The sequence below is a fragment of the Bombina bombina genome, chromosome 3 (assembly GCF_027579735.1).
Source record: "Bombina bombina isolate aBomBom1 chromosome 3, aBomBom1.pri, whole genome shotgun sequence".
Taxonomy (NCBI): domain Eukaryota; kingdom Metazoa; phylum Chordata; class Amphibia; order Anura; family Bombinatoridae; genus Bombina; species Bombina bombina.
Genome location: NC_069501.1, coordinates 293,807,151 through 293,826,559, shown reverse-complemented (window position 1 = coordinate 293,826,559; position 19,409 = coordinate 293,807,151). Strand labels below are relative to the sequence as shown.

General features: G+C 37.1%; 1 protein-coding gene across 1 annotated transcript; it reads left to right on the top strand.

Annotated features, from left to right (window-relative positions):
• The first annotated feature begins 1,309 nt into the window (after positions 1–1,309).
• KLHL15 (kelch like family member 15) lies at positions 1,310–18,885 on the top strand. Its single transcript, XM_053706367.1, has 3 exons — positions 1,310–1,477; positions 12,559–13,270; positions 17,558–18,885. Exons 2-3 carry the CDS (start codon positions 12,566–12,568, stop codon positions 18,665–18,667), a joined length of 1,815 nt encoding a protein of 604 aa, XP_053562342.1. The 5' UTR covers positions 1,310–1,477; positions 12,559–12,565; the 3' UTR covers positions 18,668–18,885.
• Positions 18,886–19,409: the final 524 nt, after the last annotated feature.

Below are 19,409 nucleotides of genomic sequence, written 5' to 3'. Positions count from 1 at the left end.
TGAGTTGTGTGACTCATGATTCAGTTCAGCTCCTCCTGAGTCCTCACAGCCAGGCAGCGTTGGCTCCTTCACAGATACATACAACACAGTACATATAACAGAGCATGCTGTATACTCTGTTCTATGTACTGTGTTGTATGTATTTTCCTAAGATATGCATATCTTATAAAAGACATAATATTATAATAAAAGTGACAATAGAATATGACCTTAGTTATTATATTTTAACGGTATTAATGTATAAACAGCCCAAAACTCTGTATGGCTTATAAATAAACATAAGGGTGAGACCTGCTGCTTCTGTAAGGGTTAATTTAAGGTGCAGTTTGGGGTATATTTGAATCAGTGTACTGTTAACTGACTCCTTTGCAATGAATCGTTCAGTTAACAGTACACTGATTCAAATATACCTCTAACTGCACCTTAAATTAACCCTTACAGAAGCAGCAGGTCTCAACCTTATATTTATTTATAAGCCATACAGAGTTTTGGTTTATAAATATAAGGTTGAGACCTGCTACTTTTGTAAGGGTTAATTTAGGTGCAGTTAGGGGTATCTTTGAATCAGTGTACTGTTAACTGAATGATTCATTTGCAAACAGTTCACTTCTTGAATCAGTAACAGTACTGGTAATATGATCCTAGAGTGAGACTGTCTGATTCATTGCAAAGGAGGAGTTAGCAGAAGCAGTACACACTCTAGAATCGTATTACTAGTGCTGCTGCAGACTCAGGAAGTGAACTGTTTGAAACGAATCAGTTCAGTCTGGTGAACTGATTCATACAGTTCACTGAAAAGATCCAGTTCAAATGAACGATTCGTTCATGAACTGGACATCACTAGTGGCAACCCTAATCCCTAAACAGATTTTGAGGCTCACTTTCGTTGTTGAGAAATGTTGACCATTGATTTGTTGCATATTTTGATTGCATTTGACAGCTTACGTTTGGCTTTAACATCACACACCACCCTCTACTAACTTACTAGACTGGAACACAGGATCTATAACACACAAAAAAGAGACCACTGCCTGGAGATGGAGAACTAATCTGAAGAGCTTGCCCCACCCTGGACACATGAGGCCATCCAAAAAAAAAACAAACAGTCGGTGCCATTTTTACTAAGGGACGTTGAAGCCGATAACAAAACACCAGAATCACATTGTTGCGACGGAAGTGGTAGGAAAGTATGGTAACGAATCAGGTAAGCGGAAATAGGGAGTCCACCAAACAGTGTCTGTTTTGTAGTGACGTATGTTCCTGTGCGTGGAGGCGGGACCGGTAGTTGGTGTGGGAGGTGCAGGTAGGAAGGTGCTCGTGCTGCTTAGCTGTATGGGCAAATCGTGCCCTGGTCTGGCGGAGGGGAGCACATGGAACAGTTGGATGGGGGCTAAGCCTTGTGCACGACAAGGCCGGATGTTCCACACACAGTGCAGTGTAGGACCTGCTGGTGGCCTTTCTGTGCATCCGCTGCTAGGTGAGTGCTGCATATTTCGGCCTGATGTGTCAAACTCACAGTCCCCTGAATCTGATAAGCACAATCCCCCAACCCACAGCTGAGTTACAGTAGAAAAAAATTCTCAACTGCATTGTAGGTAAAAAGAAAAATTGTTTATGGGAGGCTACTCCCTATAGTTGAGGTAGGTATTCATTTACGTTTTTATTATCATTTGGCGTTTTGTTTTTTTCTCAGCTCTTTTGTTTTATACTTATTTCTAACCATTTTAGACCCAACCTCATATACTGATATAACTAGTTCACAGCCAAAGTATTGGCAGCAGTTTGTATGAGTCTGATATACTTTTCTTTTAAAGTTTTACAATAATACTAACCCACTTGTACGTGTGTCCATTAACACCACATTATCCTTCCCATCAGTAAAATTATGTGTTTGTTGTCTGTAATCTAAATAGTATAATGACTTACACATCTTCTTAGCCAGCTTTCACAAAATAATCTTTGGACAATTTTAAACAGAGATAGATATATAACAGTTCATATATATATATAATATGTGTGTGTGTGTGTGTATACTGTGTATGTGTAATACATAGACATATTTCCACTAGTCCTGGACAAGTGAGAAATTGTAGAGGACAAACTAAAAAAAAATACGCTTTCCCTTCTTTTTAAATTTGTGTGGACTAGTAACTAGGGACACTGAACGCAATTTTTTTCTTTCATGATTCAAATAGAGCATGCCATTTTAAGCAACTTTCTAATTTACTCCTGTTATCAAATTTCCTTCATTCGCTTGGTATCTTTATTTGAAATGCAAGAATGTAAGTTTAGATGCCAGCCTATTTTTGGTGAATAACCTGGGTTATTCTTGCTGACTGGTGGATAAATTCATCCATCAATAAAAAAAGTGCTGTCCAGGGTACTGAACCAAAAAAGCTTAGATGCTTTCTTTATCAAATAAAGATAGCAAGTGAATGAAGAAAAATTGATAATAGGAGAAAATTAGAAAGTTGTATAAAATTGCATGCTCTATCTGAATCGCAAAAGAAATTTGGGTTCAGTGTCCCTTTAAAGGGAAAGTAAGTATCTTGAGAGTTTTATAATGAAAAACTTTGCAGAATATTTCATTGTTTATTTTGTCCCCTTTCACATGATTTAGCTCTGAAAATTGAGAAATTTTTAATTCTCAGAACTTGAAATGCACACTGCTGACTAAGCCTAAATCTTTCCCTACCTGGCTTTATCAGATGACAACTTCAAAACAATGCATTTTATTCTAACTTTATGACTGGCTAACCTTGCTGTTGACTAAATCCCAGATTGCCTCCATCAATTAAGGCAAATGGTTGATGGAGTTTGGCTATTGACAAATAATTGCGGTAAAATGGATGTTAATTTGTTTTTAAAATGTTTAGACTTGGCAGATATGTTATTCTATAGCAGACATCCTCAAACTTGGCCCTCCCAGAGGTTTTGGAACTACAGTTTTGAGGGTGTCCAATAGCAACACAAAAGAAATGTCTTGTAATTACAAGGTGTTTACTGTGCCTTTAACCCAGCTACATATTTGTCCCTAGTTTGTCTGTATGAAATGTAAGGAACATTTTCTACCCCTGTTAAGTGGACAGTCTTTCCAATTTACTTTTATCATCCAATTTGCGTTGTTCTCTTGGTATTCTTTGTTGAAAGCTTGAAGGGACACTGAAACCACATTCTTAAGTGATTCAGATAGAGCATGCAATTTTAAGCAACTTTCTATTTTAATCCTATTATCAAATTTTCTTCATTCTCTTGGTATCTTTATTTAAAATGCAAGAATGTAAGTTTAGATGCCGGCCCATTTTTGGTGAACAACCTGGGTTGTCCTTGCTGATTGGTGGATAAATGCATCCACCAATAAACATGTGCTGTCCAGAGTTTTGAACCAAAATAAAAGCTTATATGCCTTCTTTTTCAAATAAAGATACCAAGCGAACAAAGAAAAATTGATAATAGGAGTAAATTAGAAAGTTGCTTAAAATTGCATGCGCTATCTACATCACAAAATAAAAATTTGGGTTGTGTCCCTTTAACCTAGGTAGGCTTTAAATGAAGCCGTGTTAGCACAGTATTTATAGAGGGAAGTTTATTTTTATGTTAACCAGGTTTAAGTAGGGGTGTGTGGTTGGAGTATCAGAAAAGTATAGTTACCACAAGAATTGTCTTCTCTCTAATAAATTGAGTTTGGAGGTATAGTGTGTACAGGGTAAAACAGTTTTGAAAGCTTCCTACGTATTTAAGAAGTATGTATATGGTTTAATACTTTAATGTTTAGCTTGAGGGAAAGGTGATTACAAGTTGGGGGGTGTTCAGTTTTAGTTGTTGGCTTGATTAGAATGTATCATGAATGGTGGAGTATAGGACAAATGTTTAGAAACAGAGAGATGGCACCAACAATTTTAATTATAGGTAGTATGTTTGAATTCTTTGCATACATGCATATAGGAATGAATATCTGTAGAATAACAGAACCGGAAGTAAATTTTGTAGTTGATCTGGCTGCTGGTAATTGACTAACCCTGCTTTGGGTTTGTTTAGGTAGTTTCAAATAAAGATAATGGTAGGTATGATGATGGCAGATAATCGTGGGGCTTTTTTAAGCTTAAAGGGACATGAAACCCAAACATTTTCTTTCATGATTTAGATAGAGAATACAATTTAAAAAAAAACGTTCTAATTTACTTTTATTATGTGATTTATTTAATTCTCTTGGTATCATTTGTTGAAGGAGCAGCAATGCACTACTGGTTTTTAACTGAACACATGGGTGAGCCAATGACAACTGGTGTATGTGTGTGTGTATATATATATATATATATATATATATATATATATATATATATATATATATATATATATATATATATATCCACCAATCAGCAGCTAGAATCTAGGTTCTTTGCTGCTCCTGAGCTTACCTAGATAAATCTTTAAACCTTTCAGCAAAGGATAACAAGAGAAGGAAACAAATTAAATAATAGAAGTAAATTGGAAAGTTGTTTAAAATTGTATTCCCTATTTGAATCATGAAAGAAAAAATGTGGGTTTCATGTCACTTTAAGAATGTATAGCTGTATGATAAGAGGGTGGTAATCCCTTGAAGAAACAGGGGAAGATAATTAAGAATAATGTTGCTATCCATCAGTACCTTATTTTTCACATCAATGTTTGGGTCTCTGTACTAATCAAAGCCACAATCACTAATTTATTGCATATCTTGCTTGATTTGCATAGCAGAATTAATCCTCCTTCAGTCGGTGGTTGACAAACCTATCAAGCCTTAAATGCTGATACATGTTGAATAAACAAATAGGTAAGAGGCTTAAAGTAACATTTTACTAGCTCTGACTTCCTAGATCAATTACTGTCGCTATTGAAAGATCTTATTTTCTGTCTGCATCAAAAAGGAATTGGTGCATTGCATTAGATATGCATACAAAATAAATACTTTAAAGGTACAGTCGAAATTAAGCTTTCATGATTCAGATAGATCATGCAATTTTCCAATTTAATTTTATAATCAAACTTGCTTTGTTCTCTTGGTATTCTTTGTTAAAAGCTAAACCTTGGTAAGCTCATATGCTCTTATCTAAGTGTGTTTTGACAGTTTTTTTCACAGCTAGAAAGCACTAGTTCATGTGTGCCATATTGGTAACATTTTGCTCACTCCTCTGGAGTTACTTATGAGTCAGTACTAATTGGCTAAAATGCAAGTCTGCCTAAAGCACTGAGATAAGGGGCAGTCTGCAAAGGCTTAGATACAAGGTAATCAATGAGGTAAAAAGTATATTAATATTACTGTTGGTTATGCGAAACTGGGAATGGGTAATAAAGGGATTATCTTTTTAAAAAATAGAAAATTCTGGTGTAGACTATCCCTTTAAGACTTACAGTTGTTTACTCCAATTGTTTTTCAATAGCTGCACCCACACACACACACTCACTTGCCTTGTTTGGAGTCAGTCCGGATGTGTTACTGGAGTAGAGAAGACACTGTCATTTTGTTAGCCAATTGTGCATTGTTGTGCAGCACCTTATCTGATCACCTCTGCTGAGGACGATGAGGGAAAGATATGTAGCAAGGTTACGTTTTGTGAAGTCTGCAGTGCATACTTCCAGTTCTCATAATTGCAATACCAATATTTTTTTGGAAAGTTGCACAAAATAAATTATGATAGTACTTTGCAAAGTTGTTGATGGGTTTTTTGTTTTTTTTGTTGTGTGGTTTTTTTTTTTTTTTTGTTTTTTTTTTTACTACATATCGTAGATACTCGAGTATAACGAGAAAAATAGAAACTTATTATGGAAATGGAGAAAATTTCAAGACGCGAATATAACGCGAGGAGCAATAGAGAATAATACAAAAGCTATAGTAATTGAGTACTGAGTAATAACAAACACTACCATATCAGTGTATTTGTGTATAAATAGCCCTCAGCAGTGTGTGGACACCTCAGCTATATGAGTCAAACTAAGCCTGAGATAGAATAAAACAATTAAATATAATATTTGGGACCCCTTCAGCATCTGAAGATTAGGGTACTCGCCCCCTTTCACCAATTTAGCGATATGGGAAGTACAGCACTTGTGTGAGCTGCCAAAACTCCGGACCATGTTGAATCTGCAAGAGTGCACCCCCAGCCTGACACACTGTGTGCTGACAAGCAGCAGTAAGTATGAGTACTGACAGCCCGGAAGTGCACCCCCAGCCTGACACACTGTGTGCTGACAAGCAGCAGTAAGTATGAGTACTGACAGACCGGAAGTGCACCCCCAGCCTGACACACTGTGTGCTGACAAGCAGCAGTAAGTATGAGTACTCACAGACCGGAAGTGCACCCCCAGCCTGACACACTGTGTGCTGACAAGCAGCAGTAAGTATGAGTACTCACAGACCGGAAGTGCACCCCCAGCCTGACACACGGTGTGCTGACAAGCAGCAGTAAGTATGAGTACTCACAGACCGGAAGTGCACCCCCAGCCTGACACACTGTGTGCTGACAAGCAGCAGTAAGTATGAGTACAGACAGACCGGAAGTGCACCCCCAGCCTGACACACTGTGTGCTGACAAGCAGCAGTAAGTATGAGTACTCACAGACCGGAAGTGCACCCCCAGCCTGACACACTGTGTGCTGACAAGCAGCAGTAAGTATGAGTACTCACAGACCGGAAGTGCACCCCCAGCCTGACACACTGTGTGCTGGCAAGCAGCAGTAAGTATGAGTACTCACAGACCGGAAGTGCACCCCCAGCCTGACACACTGTGTGCTGACAAGCAGCAGTAAGTATGAGTACTCACAGACCGGAAGTGCACCCCCAGCCTGACACACTGTGTGCTGTCAAGCAGCAGTAAGTACGAGTACTCACAGACCGGAAGTGCACCCCCAGCCTGACACACTGTGTGCTGACAAGCAGCAGTAAGTATGAGTACTCACAGACATGAAGTGCACCCCCAGCCTGACACACTGTGTGCTGACAAGCAGCAGTAAGTATGAGTACTCACAGACCGGAAGTGCACCCCCAGCCTGACACACTGTGTGCTGACAAGCAGCAGTAAGTATGAGTACTCACAGACCGGAAGTGCACCCCCAGCCTGACACACTGTGTGCTGGCAAGCAGCAGTAAGTATGAGTACTCACAGACCGGAAGTGCACCCCCAGACTGACACACTGTGTGCTGACAAGCAGCAGTAAGTATGAGTACTCACAGACCGGAAGTGCACCCCACAGAAATAGCTTGCCAAATAAAATTTAAAGGGCTTTTCACAATAAAAAAAAACAAAAAACAGTGCTGCTCAAGCTGCCAATATGTACAGTAAACAAGCACGCCAAATAATACAAGTGAAAAAGTCATTAATAGAAAAAAATCTGTTAGTCGGATACGCACAGTGCTGCTCAAGCTGCTCGTTTCATGTTGCTTAGAGACGAAATGTAAATAAAGATAGTCTGCGCCCCAAGAGAGCATTACTAGTGTCAGATATTTAGTGTACATCAGATTAAATGAAATGTCTCGAATATACCGCGACCCCTCCAATTTGTATCTTGCGTTATACTCGAGTATCTTCGGTAGTTACAAAATGTACGTATCCTATAACAATCTGTTTTTTATATCCTTTTAAATGCACATTAAAGTCAGAAATCAATTTTGATTCAGGTGCAGCATGTAATTTTATGTAACTTTTCATTTGACTTCTATTAACAAATTTGCTTTGTTTTCTTGGTATCTTTTGTTGAAGAATAATCTGGGTAAGTTTAAAGGGACACTGAACCAAAAACAAATTTTTTAGTGATTCAGATGGAGCATGCAATTTTAAACAACTTTCTAATTTACTCCTTTTATCAATTTTTCTTCGTTCTCTTGCTATCTTTATTTGAAAAAGAAGGCATCTAAGCTAAGCAGACAGGCAATTTTTGGTTTAGGTCCCTGGTCAGCGCTTGTTTATTGGTGGGTGAATTTATCCACCAATCGGTAAGAACAACCCAGGTTGTTCCACAAAAATGGGCCGGCATCTAAATTTACATTCTTGCTTTTCAAATAAAGATACCAAGAAAATGAAGAAAATTTGATAATCGGAGTAAATTAGAAAGTTGTTTAAAATTGCATGCTCTATCTGAATCACGAAAGAAAGAAATTGGGTTCAGTGTCCCTTTTTTAACCCCTTAATGACCACAGCACTTTTCCATTTTCTGTCTGTTTGGGACCAAGGCTATTTTTACATTTCTGCAGTGTTTGTGTTTAGCTGTAATTTTCCTCTTACTCATTTACTGTACCCACACATATTATATACCGTTTTTCTCGCCATTAAATAGACTTTCTAAAGATACCATTATTTTCATCATATCTTATAATTTACTATAAAAAATTATAAAATATGAGGAAAAAATGGAAAAAAACACACTTTTTCTAACTTTGACCCTCAAAATCTTTTACACATCTACAACCACCAAAAACACCCATGCTAAATAGTTTCAAAATATTTTCCTGAGTTTAGAAATACCCAATGTTTACATGTTCTTTGCTTTTTTTGCAAGTTATAGGGCAATAAATATAAGTAGCACTTTGCTATTTACAAACCACTTTTTTTTCAAAATTAACGCTAGTTACATTGGAACACTAATATCGGTCAGGAATCCCTGAATATCCCTTGACATGTATATTATTTTTTTTTTAGAAGACATCCCAAAGTATTGATCTAGGCCCATTTTGATATATTTCATGCCACCATTTCACCGCCAAAAGCGATCAAATAAAAAAAAAAAGTTCACTTTTTCACAAACTTTAGGATTCTCAATGAAATTCTTTACAAACCAATTATGGCACAAATGGTTGTAAATGCTTCTCTGGGATCCCCTTTGTTCAGAAATAGCAGACATATGGTTTTGGCCTTGCTTTTTGGTAATTAGAAGACCGCTAAATGCCACTGCACACCACACGTGTATTATGCCAAGCAGTGAAGGGGTTAATTGGGGAGCATGTAGGGAGCTTGTAAAGTTAATTTTAGCTTTTGTGGTAGTGTAGTAGACAACCCCAAGTATTGATCTAGGCCAATTTTGGTATATTTCATGCCACCGTTTCACCGCCAAATGCAATCAAATAAAAAAAAAAAAGTTAAATTTTTTACAATTTTAGGTTTCTGCAATTATGGCACAAATGGTTGTAAATGCTTCTTTGGGATCCCCTTTGTTCAGAAATAGCAGACATATATGACTTTGGCGTTGCTTTCTGGTAATTAGAAGGCCGCTAAATGCCGCTGCGCATCACGCGTGTATAATGGCTAGCAGTGAAGGGGTTAATTACGGAGTTTGTAGGGTTAATTTTAGCTTTAGTGTAGTAGACAACCCAAAGTATTGATCTAGGCCCATTTTGGTATATTTCACCGCCAAATGCGATCAAATAAAATAAATTGTTCACTTTTTCACAAACTTTAGGTTTCTCAATGAAATTATTTACAAACAGCATGTGCAATTATGGCACGAATGGCTGTAAATGCTTCTCTGGGATCCCCTTTGTTCAGAAATAGCAGACTTATATGGCTTTGGCGTTGCTTTTTGGTAATTAGAAGGCCACTAAATGCAGCTGCGCATCACACGTGTATTATGGCATCACACGTGTATTATGGCTAGCAGTGAAGGGGTTAATTAGGTAGCTTGCAGGGTTCATTTTAGCTTTAGTGTAGAGATCAGCCTCCCACCTGACGCATCCCACCCCTTGATCCCTCCCAAACAGCTCCCTTCCCTCCCACACCCCACTATTGTCCCCGCCATCTTAAGTACTGGCAGAAAGTCTGCCAGTACTAAAATAAAAGCTCTCTTGTAATTTTTTTTTTAAGCATATTTACATATGCTTCTGTGTAGGATCTCTCCCCCCCCTTCCCCCCCCCCCCCCCAAACAGTTCTCTAACCCGCCCCCTCTAACCTATTAGGATCCATCTTGGGTACTGGCAGCTGTCTGCCAGTACCCAGTTTACAAAAAAGGATTTTTTTTTTTTAAATTTTTTTTTTCTGTAGTGTAGCTTCACCCCCAAAAGATCAACCCCCCACCCCTCCCAGATCCTTTAGATCATTTATAATTTTATTTTATTAACCCCCTTTCTCCCACTTTGCTGCAATGCATTTTCCGTAGTATAGTGGTTCCCGTCCGCCACCCAGTGCGCGCACGCCCCCAACGATCCCGCCCCCCTCTCAGTAGAAGGACCCATCGATGGCCTCCCACTTCGGCTCCCACCCACCAACGATTGCGGCCATCGATGGCCGTGCAGAGAGGGCCACAGAGTGGCTCTCTCTGCACCGGAGTTGTAAAAAAGGTTATTGCAGGATGCCTCTTTCCAGACTGATGATGTCTATCGTTAAGGGGTTAAAGGTGCTCAGGATCATGAATGTATCTTTAGTACTCTATAGCATCAGTGTTTTGCAACATTGTTTGTGGCATTTATACATTGTTGCAAACACTGCTGTCATAGAGTAATAAAGACATGTGTACAGTTCTGTGCCCCAATACCAAATTAACTAAGAAAATTTGATTATAGAGGTTAATTAGAAAAGTTGTTTAATATGACACGCTGCACAAAAATCATCATTTTTATTGTGACTTTACTGTCCCTTTAATGTATGCCCTGTCCTGAATAAATTACTTTTTGTTTTTATGCTTATGTTGTCTCTGTTACCCGTAGAGCTGGTGTGTTTTTTTTTGTTGTTGTTTTTTTACAATGAACCAGTGAGTAATCTGTCCTTCGAAATGAGCTATCCATAAATATACAGTTCCTGTTATTTTCATTATCAATTTAAAAAAATTTACTTAAAGGGACAGTAAACTTACAAAACAATGTTATATAATTATGCACTATGTGCAGAATTATATATTATCATGTGCTTGCTGCCATAGTTGCAGTGTATCATATGTATATAAATCAGTGGAACAGAAGAAGCTTATCAACAAGAAAAAAAAAACAATAACATAATGAGAGAACCAAGAAAATAAACATCTCCAAACTTGGGTACAATATATAATATATTTTACATTTCATAGCCTGCTAGAGACTGTGAACATGTCCACGAGGTAATTATATAAGGGTAGGTGAAAGGGAGGTGGGGTGTCGTGGCTGACTTATATCTCAATGTGTAGCAATTCAGCACCCCCGAAATAAATGTCTAAATGATCTGATATCTGGTAGTGAAGTTTTTCTAAAGAGAGGGTAGAGCGGACCTGTCGTTGCCCTTCCGGCAATGAAGGTATTCGTGTTTTCCATTGTCTAGGGAGAACCTTTTTCGCACTGTTTAAAATAATCGGTAGGGCCTTATTATGTGTCTTTGAAAGTTTAGGAATGGGTTTGGAGTAAGAGATAAGCTGGGTCAAAGTTGATGTTGGTGGAGAGTAATGTATTAAAGGACCAGTCAACACTGTAGATTTGCATAATCAGCAAATGTAAGATAACAAGACAATGCAATAGCACTTAGTCTGAACTTCAAATGAGTAGTAGATTTTTTTTTTTTTTTTTTTCCTGACAATTTTAAGTTATGTCTTTTTCCACTCCCCCTGTACCATGTGACAGCCATCAGCCAATCACAAATGCATACACATACCATGTGACAGCAATCAGCCATTCACAAATGCATACACGTACCATGTAACAGCCATCAGCCATACAGAAATACGCATACACTTATTCTTGCATATGCTCAGTAGGAGCTGGTGACTCAAAAAGTTTAAATATAAAAAGACTGTGCACATTTTGTTAATGGAAGTAAATTAGAAAGTTGTTTAAAATTGCTGCTCTATATGAATAATGAAAGTTTAATTTTGATTGTGTCCCTTTAATTTCAATACCTGTGTCCAAAATAGCACTATCAGGGGGCAGGACCACAAGATATGTTTTAAGGTACATTTGCTGAGTTTTCTGAGATTTTTTTTTATTCCAAAGTTGGACTTACCTGGTCTCCACTCCAGGTTTTACTAAGCGGGTCTTGTTTTTCAAAAGCGCTTTGTGGGTGCACTGTCTAGTCGCAGCACTCCAGATTGCACTGTGACTAGACGGCGCGCCCGTAAAGTGCTTTTGAAAAACAAGACCCGCTTGGTAGATCCTGGAGCGGAGACCAGGTAAATCTAACTTTGGAATAAAAAAATCTCTCAAAGCTTTTTATTTAGAAATCTGCTGCTAAGATAATGTTATATAATTCTGCACTATTTGCTGAATTATATAACATTTTTTAAGTTTACTGTACCTTTAATTTACATCCAGTTACCACATACGATTACTGCTTGTTTTGTTTTTTGTTTTTTTAGTTTATTATAATTGGTTTATTTTAGTGTTGTGTGTGTGTATATATATATATATATATATATATATATATATAGATATATAGATATATATAGATATATAGATATATACATATATAAATGATTAAGCAAATTGCTTTCTGTATGAGTGAATTCGTTTAAATAATAATTATTGTGTATTTATCACAGATTACTTGCTTGTTAGCTAGATATTGTGGTTTAAGCTAAAACAATGGAAAATTTCTGTTTTCTTGTCAATTCCATATCTCTTATATATTTTATAGGTGATTCATGGCTGGAGACGTGGAGGGGTATTCTTCGTCAATCCATGACACCAGTGTCTCTGCCGGGTTCAGAGCACTGTATGAAGAAGGTCTCTTGGTTGATGTCACCCTTGTGATAGAGGATCATCAGTTCCAAGCGCACAAGGCTCTTCTTGCCACACAGAGTGACTACTTCCGTATTATGTTCACCGCTGATATGCGTGAACGTGACCAGGACAAAATCTACCTGAAAGGATTAACGGCCACTGGCTTTAGCCATGTCCTCCAGTTCATGTACTATGGGAACATTGACTTAAGTATGGCTACAGTTCATGAAATCCTTCAGGCTGCCATGTATGTGCAGCTAACAGAGGTTGTTAAGTTCTGCTGCTCTTTTCTCATGGCTAAAATTTGCCTAGACAACTGTGCGGAGATCATGAGACTGCTGGATGACTTCAGTGTTGATGCAGAAGGGGTGAGGGAGAAGCTGGATTCCTTCCTGCTGGAGAACTTTGTACCCCTCATGTCTAGGCCTGAATTCTTGTCTTATTTAAGTTTTGATAAACTAATGAGCTACCTGGACAATGATCGGTTGAGTCGGTTCCCTGAAATTGAGTTGTATGAAGCTGTTCAGGCCTGGCTACGGCATGATAGGAGGCGCTGGAGACACACTGATACAATCATTCAGAACATCAGGTTTTGTTTGATGACCCCATCAAATGTCTATGAGAAGGTTAGTGAGTGTGAAAGCACTAGACAGGATACACACAACCACACCAACGACCAAGATTTCTAGATATATCAGTGAACCAGATGACCCATCAGCAGTTAAAAAATGTTTTTCCATATTTGACTTTCCTTTATTTTGTAAAGCTAAGAGTCAGTTAAAATTATGTATCAGTGTTGCCTTTGAGCTTATGCCATGTAATCTGTAAGTATTTGAATATACAAAATTATATAACAAGATCACGGATGGAGGGTCTTTGATTTTGGCTCAGCTTACAACTAGTAATATTAAAAGCTCTTTAAAACATGTAGATTGTTACTACTGGATCTAAAGTTTTCTTTCAAAATATAAAGTACCCCTGTTTGCATCTTTAACAGTAATTTCCTCAGTATGTAGATCCATGTATCCATACATTCTACCAATTATATAGTTACTAAAGTCATGATATAACTTGTGTATTAAGAGTTGCCCAAAAGCTAAAGGGGTACATATGCAGTTGGAAAAAAAGATGGACTGGATAGCAGCCTTACGTCTAGTATTTTTACTCTAGAACTATACATCATACATAGTTGTTTGTTATGTTTTTTTTCTTCTTTTTTTTACGGCTATTTTGTATTGTTTTTTTTTCTATGTGGGTAAGTAAATTTAAAAGGACTTTTTTAAATCAGAAAGTAGGATGTAACATAATCTTAAAGCAAAATTTTAAAAAAAATGTCTGAAATACCTTGAGGGCCAAAACATAATTTGGTGCTTATTTTATTTATTTTGCTGTTTCGGTAGAGGACTCCTCTACAATTTATTTATTTTTTTCCTTTCTTTATATCCCACACTAGAAATAAAGATCTCAAAGAGTAAGTCAGGGGGAAAGCGGTAAAAGGACCAGAGACTTAAGGCCTGATAATCTAAAATCCATCAGCATGGCAAGAAATAATCACGCCAACCCTCACATGGGCAGACCTCACATAATGAAAGAAAAGGGTCTGAACCAGGAATTCTGTGAGTTGCAAGCCTACCTCCATAGAAAGTAACGAAGCTCACTAGAATGCAGATTCTCTCAGGCGAGAGCAATGCATATTTTATTGAGCACTTACCTGTATGTATGTTTCTGATCACCACCTACAGACATGTTGGTTGCGTCCCTTAGCGAGATACATGGCTAAGAGTGTAAAGTATGCCTTGATTATTCCATTGTGTACTTCGTTGTACTAATGGATTGTTTTAGTTCATGATCAAGCCCTTAGTCACTGTCACAAGTGTAGGGATAGGAAGATATTTAAAGGAAATAAAAAAACAAATTTTTTCTCTCTCAATTCGGACAGAGCATACCATTTTAAACAATTTTCTTTTTCTTGTTATCCTTTGTTAAAAACAGGGATGTAAGTTTAGGAGTGTGCATGTGTCTGCAGTACTAAATAGCAGCAGTTTTGCAACAGTGTTATACATTAGCCAGAGCACTAGATGACGGCATTATTTCCTGTCATGAAGTGCTTCAGGCAAGTGTACGCTACCTATCTAGATATCTATTCAACAAAGAACAAGAAGAGAACAAAGCACATTTGATAATAGAAGTAAATTGAAACGTATTTTAAATTGTTTTCTCTATCTGAGTAATGAAAAAAAACATTGTTTCATTCCCCTGTAATGCAAGGAGACCTTTATTATGAGGAGTGTGGGAGAATGTATGACGCAGTTTGGGGGATATAAATAAAGCGTATAAACACAGTGGAAATCTATCACTACAGTTTACCAGTAAGGGGGAAACTATTATTTGTCCTCTCCAAATGAAATAAAAAAGTTTTGTTCTTGTTACTGAAAGCTCTTACTTTTCCACGGTTAATGGAAATGTAAAGCCCTGTTTACCGGGTTCCTTATGCTTACAGTATATGTTCTGTTGTGATGTTTGTTTAGTGTAAAGGACAGTTTTATTCCTTATAGGTCTGCTGTTTAAAGGGATATGAAACCCAAAAATGTTCTTTTGTGATTCAGACAGATCTCATACCATTTTAAAGTTTTTCTAATCTACTTTTATAATCGTATTTGCTTTGTGCCCATGCTATTCTGTGTTTAAGCGATATCTAGGTAGGCATCAAGAGAACTACATGGTACAAAATAGTTCTGAAATCTAATGCTCTTGCAAATAGATAACATTCTTGTAAAACTGCTGCTAGATAGTGCTTTAGAAATGTGCCTCACCTAAGCATACATCCCTGCTTTTCAATTAAAGATACAGAGAGAGAAGAAAAATTGCTAATAGTAAATAAGAAAGTTGTTTAACCCCCTTAACGCAGTTAGGACGTTCCATGTCGTCCTAACCACGCTGGGCTTTAGAGCCGTTAGGACTACATGGAACGTCCTAGCCGTTCTGCTTTACTGAAGCAGCTACGCTTTCTAACTGGGACCGCGGACTAAAGGGCATGCCTAGCGGCATAGGCACCCCCCTCAGACCCCACCCCATTATTGAAATCACGCAATCGCATGCTTTAGATTTTTTTACTTGTTTACATCAGAACTTTATTCCAATGTAACAAATAAGTACTGTCAGAAAGGGGTTAAAATCACATGCTCTATCTGAATCATGAAAGTAAATTTTGTTTCATATCCCTTTTTTTAATTGGCTTCACGTTTTTATATTTAAAGTTACATGAAAACCCATAAAATTCTATCATAATTCAGATAGAGCATACAATTTTAAACAACTTTCCAATTTACTTTTTTTATCCAATTTGCTTTGTTCTTGTTATCCTTTGAAGAAAAGTATGCCTAGGTAGGCTCAGGAGCTGGGATATAGCCGCTGATTAGTGGGTGCACATATACGCCTCTTGTCGTTGGCTTACTGATGTGTTTAGCTCGCTCCCAGTAGTGCATTGCTAATCTTTCAACAAAGTATACCAAGGAAATCAGGCAAAATTGATAATAGAAGAAAATTGGAAAGTTGTTTACAAATGTATCCTCTCTGAACATGAAATGCACATTTTGGGTTTCATGTCTCTCTTTAATAAAGATCTAAATCTTCTTTTTAAAAGCATTTTCCTATGAATTGAAGCATGTAGATAGTGTCAGTAGAACATTCATATTTCCCTAAGTGAGTTTAGAATGCATAATAGTCAGTATGCTCATATGAGAAGGTGATGGCTTATACATCTCATGCCAAGTTATGTTGTAACCTATCAAAGAAAATGGAAGTTTTAACGATCACGTATACATTTGCGTTCATATAAATATTTCTGAAATTTTAAGTTTATGCAGCAAGTCAAAGAACATTTGTATATAAAAATTAAAAAAAAACTTCCGTTTACATGTATGGAATTGCCATAAATGTTTTTTTGTTTTGTTTTTTTAATTTTACCTGAAGAACTGCCTGAGATCAATTTCAAAACCCACCAGCCTGTTTAAAGAAAACCTCTAACTCGCAAAATTATTTCTTGGTATAAAAGTATCTTAAGATGAATGTCCTCTGAAGCAGGTCTTGACAAACTTTTGGAGCAATGTTTGTTAAAACATTTAATCTGATTGTAACTATTTAGACTATTCCACACACATCTATATATAAATACATTTACAGAATTGTAAAGTGTGTGTGGCTCCTGTTTATTGTTTGTCAACGCCTGTACTGTAGATTTAATTTTATGTTCAGTTTCCCTTTAATACTAACCTAGGCAACCTTTTTATTTTCATTTCTATAAGTTATGCTTTCTCTGTATTTTTCAATCTTAAGTTGTTGAAAGGCAAAATAAAGTAATTTCTTTACAAGGGAACATTTGGTGGAGACCTTTTTATTTAGATAACTTACTTTGTTACCATTTCACTGCTTTTTGTATTAGTTTTTTTTTTTTTTTTTTTGAGATATTACCCAAAATATTTGATGTACTGTTTATTTATTTTAATTCAGTCTCTAAATGTGCAGCTATATATACTTCCCAATGACTCACAGATAACCTGCAGCGTTTTGTAACTTGCATGAAAATAGCACTTGTTTGAAAACCTGCTAACTTGTATTTGTCGTGAGGAGGGATCTTGGCAAATGTATTTTATATGAACAAAAACATTTAAGTCTGGATTCAATAGTAAGTTTAATCACATGCAAAAGGGAAATAGAGTAAGTTTAATGTTGGTAAAGTTTTTTTATTTGTTTTTAAATAGAATGTCTTTTTTTTTTTTTTTTTCCCCCTCTATATGCAAGAATGAAAATATACTCAGCACTTTACGTAAGCTGTATATTGCCATTTTCCCCTTTTCCTAAAAAAAATAGTTGGTTTAATGGTTTGCTTATAATGTTTACCCTTTGGTTTACAGGTGAAAACATCTGAATTTTATAGATACTCTCGTCAGCTGAGGCATGAAGTTGAGCAAGCACTTAACTACTTTCATAATGTGAATGAGCAGCCTTTGATGGAGATGAAATCAAATCGCATTCGTTCAGCTAAGCCCCAAACATCGGTATTCCGAGGAATGATAGGCCATAGTATGGTGAACAGTAAGATCCTTCTCTTACACAAGCCGCGAGTATGGTGGGAACTAGAAGGTCCTCAAGTACCACTCCGTCCTGACTGCCTTGCTATTGTCAACAATTTTGTCTTCTTGCTTGGTGGGGAAGAACTAGGTCCTGATGGAGAATTTCATGCATCTTCCAAAGTTTTTAGGTATGATCCACGACAAAACAGTTGGCTGCGAATGTCTGATATGTCTGTGCCACGTTCAGAATTTGCAGTGGGGGTGATTGGAAGATATATATATGCTGTAGCTGGAAGGACGCGAGATGAAACCTTTTTTTCTACAGAGCGCTACAACATTGTAGAGGACAAGTGGGAATTTGTAGATCCTTATCCTGTCAACAAATATGGACATGAGGGAACAGTGCTGAGCAATAAGCTCTTTATAACTGGAGGGATTACATCTTCCTCCACTACCAAGCAGGTCTGTGTTTTTGACCCAAGTAAGGAGGGGACAGTGGAGCAGAGGACCAGGAGAACACAGGTTCTCACAAACTGTTGGGAAAATAAGTGCAAGATGAATTATGCCAGATGTTTTCATAAAATGATCTCTCACAATGGAAAATTGTATGTATTTGGTGGTGTGTGTGTTATTTTAAGGGCCTCATTTGAATCACAGGGCTGTCCCTCAACAGAGGTTTATGATCCAGATATGGATCAATGGACTATTTTGGCATCCATGCCAATTGGCAGAAGTGGCCATGGAGTGGCTGTTCTGGACAAACAGATAATGGTGCTAGGTGGCCTCTGCTATAATGGCCATTACAGTGACTCAATCTTAACTTTTGATCCTGAGGATAATGAGTGGAAAGAGGACGAGTATCCCAGAATGCCTTGCAAGTTAGATGGCTTACAAGTATGCAGCCTGCATTTTCCCGAATTTGTTTTAGAGCATGTGAAGCGTTGCACATAGACAATAGCGTGATAAAAAAATAACTTAATTTTTTAGTGTCTTAAGCAATTCAAATCTTTTGATATTACTTTTTTGAATGGTCACTATTCAATGTTTTAAAGAAAAAGGGAATCATCTAATAGTTAAACTAGAGAATACCCTAACAAATGAGATGTGTGCAGTTTTACTATGTTTGTGCAAGATTTTATTTTTTAAATATTTTATTTTCATTCTGTACACTTATGCCTTTTTGTCTTTTAATCGATACCTAGTGACAGTATAGATCAGTGGTGGGTAATGGGCAACCTAACCTAGGGGCCACTGAAATATGTGGTTAAAAAAAAGGAAATATATATATATATGCTTATGTTCACAGTTACTACATTTTGCATCAAGTAGCACTAAAGGCTGTTTCTGTGTGTTTGTAAAACAAGGAATTATTTGTCTATTTCTGCATATCAATTTGTGGGTGTTTCATGGATATATATGCAGTACGAAAAGTCTTTTAAACCTCTGTCATTTCTGATTCAGTCAATGGTTTTGTTCTTACAGTAAGCAATTGTAGCTTAACATCAAAGGTTATTGGGACAAAATACAAATTATGCATCAATTAATTATTGCCTCTATCCCCTGCTGTTTCTAGTAACCCTCACAACTTATCTTGAATGGATTGCCCTGGATAGTGAGAGGTTGCAGAACACAATAAACAAGGGCAACAGAAGCACAACAACTTTCTAATTGCATGAAACAAACACTTAGTATG

Excerpts from the sequence above, each read along its gene's own strand:
- KLHL15 (XM_053706367.1), top strand. The coding sequence starts at position 12,566 with ATGGCTGGAGACGTGGAGGGGTATTCTTCGTCAATCCATGACACCAGT. Across the intron at positions 13,271-17,557 it reads CATCAAATGTCTATGAGAAG|GTGAAAACATCTGAATTTTA; the intron begins GTTAGTGAGTGT and ends TTTGGTTTACAG.